This window comes from Corvus cornix, chromosome 17 (assembly GCF_000738735.6).
Source record: "Corvus cornix cornix isolate S_Up_H32 chromosome 17, ASM73873v5, whole genome shotgun sequence".
Taxonomy (NCBI): Eukaryota; Metazoa; Chordata; class Aves; order Passeriformes; family Corvidae; genus Corvus; species Corvus cornix.
This window is the reverse complement of record NC_046346.1, coordinates 807,189-815,203: the sequence shown is the minus strand read 5'-3', so window position 1 is coordinate 815,203 and position 8,015 is coordinate 807,189. Positions and strand designations below refer to the sequence as shown.

Here is an 8,015-nt window from a genome sequence, read left to right as displayed (position 1 = left end):
TCCTGGTAATTGGAGTGTGCTGAGGAGGAACCCGCTCAGCTCTGCCTGCCTTGACATTAAGACCTAAACTTGCTGTAAAACCAAATGGATATGCACACCCACATCCACGAGGCTTTTAGTTCAGCAACAAGTGAATCCATCAAAGCCCAGCACCTAATTTAATAGCAATAATGAAAGGTGTGCGTCACTATTAATTTAAGCACTCCAACATTAGCCTTGCACTTAGAAACCAGCAAGGCAAAGCTATTTACAAATGAATGTACCAGGGCAATAAATTGAAAGGACTGGTCTGACCTGCGGTGGCGGCTTTCTTCATTTATACATAGACATATTTCTATAGATGCATTTATTCCTATCTCTTTAGCGAACTCTCCCTAATTAAGTTGAAGTGGCAGTGGAAGTGTGGCAGTAAGTGTGGAAAGAAGCTGCTGAAAATGTATTTAATTCATTATAAATAATCTTTGATACTGTGAGGTTGCATAAAGGTTTTCAGTATCAGAGCAGGATACCGAGGAAGGCCAAGGAGATCATCTGCACACAGTGGGAGTGTCTGCATCCCGTGGTTTGACGTCCTCATGCCAGGGAAGGGGGAGCACGACTGGTGGGAGCCTCCGTTGGCACCGGGGGCCTGTGGAGCCCCGGCTCCGGGAGCACCGCGGCACGAGCAGGGTAAGGCCCATGAACACGGGGCTCTGGCTCCAAGCGGCTGCGCGTGCCCCCGGGATGGGAATGCATGAGAGGAGGAAGGTGTATGTCACCCGCATTAAAGGAGTTTAATGTGCTCGGAGTCACATTATTGTACCCTTGCAGAATACATTATCTGTCACGCTGCCTTTACAGGCTGTCACCTCGCAGAGAGGCTGCGGAGTTCCTGGAAACCATTATCAGCCTCTAATGATATTATCAAAATTGGAGCACTCGTGGCATGGTGGGGGCCGAGGATTCATCGCCTCTGCCACCACTTTCTGTGTCCTGAGAGGCCGTGGGAGCAGCGGGACAGGGCTGAGGCTGCACAGATCCTCCTCTGGAGCACAAGTCCCGTGGGTGATGTCCTGAGGGGTGCGGAGGACCCCTGCGTGGTCCCGGGAGCCACTGTGAGGACTGGGGTTGGCACCTTGGGTGGGGGCACCTGCCCCTGGCCCTTCCCCGTAAGATCTGTGGAGGAGCCCAGCCCATGGAGTGGGACAGTGCGCACCACATCCCACTCCAGGGTGCCCTTCCCATGACGCCGGTGACCCCGAGGGCTGCTCTGCCCTCTCCCTGTCTGGTGGCACTACAGAAAAACAGTCGTCTTTTTTGGAGTGTAATCTTCTGCCTGCGACAAGGAGGCACGCAAACTGATAAATTGCAGATTAAACGAGTGCCACACTCCACTCCAGCCCTGGCTGTTAATTCCCCTGTTGTGCAATTCCCGGCTCTCAGGGCCTGTCAATTCCAGCTAATCGCAGGAGGCACTAAAACACTCTGCCCTGACAGCCCCGGATCGAGGCACCCCTGACTCCCGGCTCAGGTGGATTGCACGCATCACTTATGCACAAATCAGCAATATGCCAGCAGGGAGGAATTATGTCCGATGACAGCCCAGACATGAGGTACATATTGCAGAGCCGGCGAGCCCCAGCCGCCGTGACAGATTGCGGCGCGGGGCTGCGCTGGTGCGGGAGCAGATCCCGGCTGCACCGGCCCCGAGCACACCCGGAGCCACCGGCACCGCGCCTGTGCTGCGACAGGATGGGGCAGCACTCCCAGCCCGGCCCCATCCCTGCCCCTGACCCTGTCCCCATCCCTGTCCCTGTTCTTGTCCCCATCCCTGTCAGTGCCACGACCCGGGCTGCCCAAAGGGGCTGGCGCTGGAATCAAGGGAAAGGAGGAGGGCACGGGGCTGGGGATGGCATCGTGGGCACAGGGGCTGTCCCACCCAGGACAAGGGCTGCCAAAACATCCTGCTGCGCCCAGCTGGGGTGGGGACCAGCCCTGCTCAGCCCCGCTCAGCCCAGCCCGGCTCTGCTGTAACATTTAACTTGTCGTAGTCTGTGATCCTGAAAAGCTGAAATTAATGACAGCCTTGCAGTTGCTCATTAATAATTGCTTCATTACTGTACGCAGTTGCAGCCTCCTGACAATAATGGGGTTTGCTGGTGTATTTCTAATTATCTGGCATTTCAGCTCCCTAATAGAGTCCCGGAGCTCCCTGACGAGACCTTGCTCTCCAGCAGGAGCACAGCCCAGCCCACTCAGCCCCGATGCCGCTGGCAGCCCACGTGCTCCTTCATCTACAGCTCCTGGGAAGAGGCTGAACAGCCCTGGTGAGGCCTCATGCAGGACCTGGGGGCACCAAGACTCACCACCCTTGGGCTGAACTCTCCCATATCCCCATCGCATGCCTGGGGCTCGTGCCAAGGTCAGTTTGGGAGGAACGGCATCGGGAGAGGCGTTGGGAGCTCCAGAGCACTAAGCAGGTACGTGCCTGTGGCTGGCAATGCTCAGTATGGCCACACCACAGCCATCCCCATGGCCACACCACAGCCATCCCCACGGCCAGGCCACACTGCGGCCATCCCCATGGCCACACCACAGCTATGCCCACGGCCACACTGCAGCCATCCCCATGGCCACACCACAGCCATCCCCATGGCTACACCATGGCCATCCCCATGGCCACACCACAGCCATCCCCATGGCTACACCGCGGCCATCCCCATGGCCATACCACAGCCATCCCCACAGCCAGGCCACACTGTGGCCATCCCCATGGCCACACCACAGCCATCCCCACAGCCAGGCCACACTGCGGCCATCCCCATGGCCACACCATAGCTGTCCCCATGGCCACACCACGGCCACACCACGGCCATGCCCGTGGCCACGGCAGCCCCAGCAGCCCATGTGCTGCTGCTTGGGTGTGTTCCAGCCCGGGTGAGCAGAGCCAAGAGGAGGTGCCAGAAGCCTCTGTGGTGCCCAGGGCAGGGCTGGCTCAGCCAGGGCCGCGGTGCTGCGGGCGGTGGCTGCGCTCCCAGCGCGTTCCAGCTCCTCGCAGAAATCCACCCGGCAGTGGCAGCGGTGGCAGCGGTGGCGGGGGAATCGCGGCAGCGTCCCCACGCTCACAGCACGGAAATGACCACTTGTGCCCCATTGCAGCCCCCGCCACCGCTCCCAGCCCATTACGGCGCAGGCGGCCCCCGCGCTCCCACCTGGGGAGGGGGCTCATTTGTAGTTAAAAATCTATTGTGACTTGTCAGAAAAATGAATAAATGAGCACATTATTTTTTCATTTTGGAGCTCAGCATCTGTTTGTCTAATCAAGAAAGAGAACTGGGAAAGTCAACCAGGGCTGACGCACACATTTTATTTAACTTTTCCTCTGTCAAAGGAGTTTAAATGTGTAATGAACAGGCCATGGTGATTTGAAATATAATCCCATTACTCTGATGAGATTACCCAGGCTGTGAGAGTTCACAAATCATGCTTAGGGTTTTTAGAGTGAACAACACCCTGTTGAGATTTTTTTCTCTTTTTGCATTTAAGCAGAGGTGTGTGGGGAGAATAAAACATGACAGTGCTTAACCCTTCAGACAGTGGAGCAGCAGCATGGGGCTGTGCCTGGGGCTAGCCCTCCCCGTGCCCCAGCTTTTGGTGACCCTGAGATCTCCCATGGTCACGGCAGCGATGCCAGGGAGCAGCACCTGGCCAGGGCATGCTCCTGCTGGCCCAGCTGGCCGTGTGCCCACTGTGCCCGCACATCCCTGCCCTCGTCGCCGTCCTTGTCCCAGTGCTGCACAGGGTGGCTGTGCTGGGATGTGATTTAAGGGACATTAATTTCAGCTGCAGCAGCAGCACCCAGCCCCACCCGTCGCCACAGCAGCGCATTTCCGTGAATTCATGGACCCATTACAAACATGTCTCCATAAATAACTCCCCCCATTAATCTCAGGGCTGCACCCACAGCTGTGAGATGGGTTTTGCCTGCTTGTCCCAGTGCCAGGTCTCAAACCTGCCTGAGGGGCAGCTGCAAAACCCCTGGGATGCACCAGGCTCCCGCCAACCCACACACAAAGGTGCCTCTGGCTGGAATTGGTCCTCTGGGAGTTCATGGCAAACCCCTGAGGAGCGCAGGGAGAGCATCAAGCACTCCGGCCTTGGGTGCCAGCATGTGCCAGGGTGCCCTGGGTGTCCCCTGCTCAAAGGTCACTCTGGTGTTCTCCAATGCTCTGATAAAACCAAGGAGGTGGAGGGGAACTGTCCCTGTGGACAAGACTCCTCCAACAGCAGGAGTCAGAGAAAATTCAGGGAATCTCTGCTGCCTCCAGCAGCTGCCTGTGCGCGGCAGGCCGGAGCCATCCTCGGCGTGAGCCGCGGCCGCGCTGCTCTGCCCGGTAGCAGGGATGGAGGAACAGCTTGCCTTGCTGACCCAGTTGAATGCCCATCTGACTCAATTACATCTACAGCTACCGGGGAAAGACCAGCCCGTGATGGCTCCATGCTCAGCTGTGCACACATTGCAGCCATGAGCTCCGATTTAACTCCTTCAGAAACACTAAGGAGCACAAATGTGTGTTTGGGGGAGGGCTGCTCAGCTCCTGGAGTGCTGGATCTTTCCAGGATTTAAGGAAGGTTTCCTGCATGCCATGTATCAAACTGAATATGATCTTTGGAAGCAAATTTGCTTTTAAACTGTCAATGGTCCTTTCGGAGCAAATAAACTCACTTTGGGCTCCAAAGCTCCCCACTCCTCACCCAGCCCTTGGAGCAACCTCCGTCTGTCCATCCATCCGTCTCTGCCTGGCTCCCAGGGACACCCAAACCAGGAACAGGCAGTGGAACTGACGAGAGGGTGTGAACACAGCTGGCCTGGGCAAGGGACTGTGCCACAAATGTCACCACACACAGCAGAGATACTATTATTTGTTTTTTAGGTTCTGCTGAGAGCAAACCTGCACATGCTGAATCCCCACTGATGATAAATACATGTGAGGGGGTGGCAACAGCACTATGGCCATGGAAACAGGAGATTGCTGCAGTTTCTGGTACCAAATAGGCAATTTCTCAGTTCAGTTAAAAAGAATTGAAACTGGGTGGCCAAAGAACATTCACAGAACAACTTTAATGTTAAATAGTTCACAGAGTCAGTTAAAAGAGTCATTTACATCGAAGGGGCTTTTCCCATTGTATCTGTGCTGCATTTGCACATAGAAAATATTAAAAAATTAATAGAATACTATAAAATAGAGTTTCTCTTGTTTTGCAGGTATCATGGAAGACTGTACAGGGAGGCCTGGCCTCGGTGGTGCAGGGCTGAGCCCCTGAAACCCAGAACATAAACACAACAGGTGAGACACAGACCCTCCCTCTGCCCCAGGGGCTGCTCCCACACGCTGTGTTAAGGCTCAGGAAGTTTTCTCTGTACAAAAGCAAAGCGGGAGGCTGGCAGAGGGTGGGCAGTGCCAGAGGGAGCTGCCCCCAGCCCTGTGGGGAACCGGGGCAGTTCTACAAAAGCGGGGTGTGTGTGCAGAGCTCCAGTGACCTGGAGATGGACGAAAGACACCTCTGGTGAATTCAACCAAAAAGGCGGCTCTGGGTCCCAGCAATCCATTCCCGCGTTCCCTGATGTGTTAAGGATGGACAAGGCCAAGATAGTTACAAATCCCAGTACAAAGTAGTTCTTAATTTTTATTTTTAAAGAATAATATTGAGAGAAGGTGAAGGCATTTCTCAGTCCCCGGGTGCAAGGTGCCTCGGTGGACGCGTCACCCCCGGGGTGGCAGCAGCTGAGGGTCCTGGGCAGGAGGATGCTCCTCTCCACCACCAAGACGTGGATTTCCAACCACTGTGCTGCCTTCAGCAAGGAACTTCCAATAAAGCATTTGCAAAGCTGAAAAGCACAGTTAAATAAAAATATTTTTGAACAAAACAAACACAACAGACTCGACTGTCTCAGTGCTCCCTCGCTAAGCGCTCCCCTGCCATGGCTGCTGTTCCTGGCTCGTGGATGCCTCCTGCACTTCAGCAACAGAAGTGAAACCATCTGGGACTGCAGCCTCCCCCCAAAAGAACTGTGCATCATATGGACCTTGAAAAAGATTACATCTGTTTATTAATAGTAAAAATGGATACATTTGTCCTACATTTTGTTTTTAGAAATTTGATCATGTCACAAGCAATACCTGCGTGTACGTGGGTGGATTACAGATGTATATAATTTATTTTAACCAGGCTGTGAAATAATATGTAATCACATCTCTTCTTGTGATTGTACATAATACAGTAATTAAATGATGCCAGTCTACGTCATTCTCTTATTTCCAATCAAAGGAACCTGAAGCGTAACAGTCTTCTTTCCGGCTGATATGGCTCTTTATTTCTGTCACGGGGGAGACTTCCCATCACCAACGAGGGATAATCTTCCAGCCGTGAGAGACGGGATAATTCAGATTCCTTCCTGGCCGCTCCTGCCCCGGGCAGCAGGAGCTCCACAGTCCTGGCTCCCGCCTGGCCGGGCGGGGAGCGGCTCCTCCGAACGCGGCACACAGGCTCTCCTCGAGGCTCGGCCTCACTGCTGTCCCGACTTCTTCTCCTTCTGGAAGCTAAAGCTTGTTCTCCTGCTCAGTTTTCTTTGTTTCTGAGCAAAATAATCTGCTCTGGCTGTGCTTGCTCGCGACTCTAGAATATAGTTAACCTGTAAGACACGAGATGGTGTTTAATGTTACCAGAGGCTGGGTGGGACGGCCCGGGGTGGGCAGGGACCCCACTCCACCCACTGAACTGGTCCCAGCAACCACCAGCATGATGATGGCAGAGAGCACCCAGAGTGCCAGGAGAGCCCTGGCCTGTCCTCCTGTGCCCCTCATCCTGCCTGGTCACCCAAACCTCTGGGGAAGGCAGCGAGCTGTGCAGACCCCCCAGTGCTGGGATAATCCAGTAATGAACGTCAATAAAGGACCTTATCAGCCTCAGTAAAAAGAATTCTTCCATTATGATGTTTGCATACTCAGCTAATCTCAGAGTTTCCCTGTGTTTTGGCACATTTTACTTGATGAAAGCATTTTTAAATGATATTTAACAAGCCTGCTACTCCCTAAATTTATTATCTCCAATGCTTTGTGATAATCTCAGAGATAATTTTAATGGAAGGTTAATGCAAGAATCAAAAAGATAAAAATGCCCTTTGGTCTGCCATTAGCTGGTTAATATGCTGTGGCTTAAAACTTGCACAATTTTATGCACTGTAGAGTGTTTCACTTTCATTGCATATTACAGCTTTAGGCATAAAAATATAGGGAATTTTCATGGTCAATAAAGTCTCAGTCCTTCTCACTTGATCATCTAAAAAGCCTAATCTGAAAAGTCTGATTTTTCTGCGCTCCCTAATGCTGATGGAATTGAAAACAAACCAGTGACTTGTGCATGAAACCAGAGAATGTTCTATATAAACAAACCGCAACTTAGGAAAAAAGTACTGCTCAATATTATTTCTCTCTTGAATATTCATGGTATTGATACTAAACTTTTTTTTAGCCTTTGTTTATGATCAGTCTCAGATGTGTGGAGTCACCACCCCTGGAAGTGTTCAAAACCTGAGGAGATGTGGCACGGGCGTACTTGGGCAAAGGTTGGACTTGATGATCTTGGAGGTCTTTTCCAGCCTTGATGATTCTATGATTCCATGATTGTAAGTGTTTGGGATTGCAGTAGCTGATCTAAGATAAAGTGGGAACAGAAGAATTGGCCTAACAGCTCACAATAGAAACCCCCTCAAACATCCTGACCTTCTGTGTAATGAATAAAAGTTATTTTATCGCATGTCAGTTGTTTAACAATCCTCTAAACTCCGCACAGCCAATAAAAGCAAACATAACAGATGGTTTGCCAAAATTACTGCTTTTGAATTTCGACTTGCTGCAAAAGATGAACTTGTGGAAAATTCCATTTAATCTTTCAAGAGTGTAACAAAAATTTGTTTCCCAAAGCAAGGGAGTATGTGTCTATACAGAGCCCCAAGGAAAGCAAACAGTCCTGAG

The 8,015-nt window shown here is 52.3% G+C and overlaps 1 protein-coding gene and 1 long non-coding RNA gene across 4 annotated transcripts in view; one reads left to right on the top strand and one right to left on the bottom strand.

Annotated features, from left to right (window-relative positions):
- The first annotated feature begins 202 nt into the window (after positions 1-202).
- Positions 203-5,964, top strand: LOC120410909. Its single transcript, XR_005603255.1, has 3 exons — positions 203-669; positions 2,167-2,459; positions 5,246-5,964. It is a non-coding gene; the product is annotated as an uncharacterized LOC120410909 (long non-coding RNA).
- Positions 5,965-6,071: 107 nt separating this feature from the next.
- Positions 6,072-8,015, bottom strand: part of MAPKAP1 (MAPK associated protein 1) — an 83,968-nt gene continuing 82,024 nt past the window's right edge. For all 3 annotated transcript variants that reach the window (XM_039561732.1, XM_039561734.1, XM_039561733.1), the window contains one exon: positions 6,072-6,673. In XM_039561732.1, the coding sequence (XP_039417666.1) occupies positions 6,548-6,673 (126 nt within the window). In that variant the 3' untranslated portion in view covers positions 6,072-6,547. The remainder of the gene's footprint in view (positions 6,674-8,015) is intronic.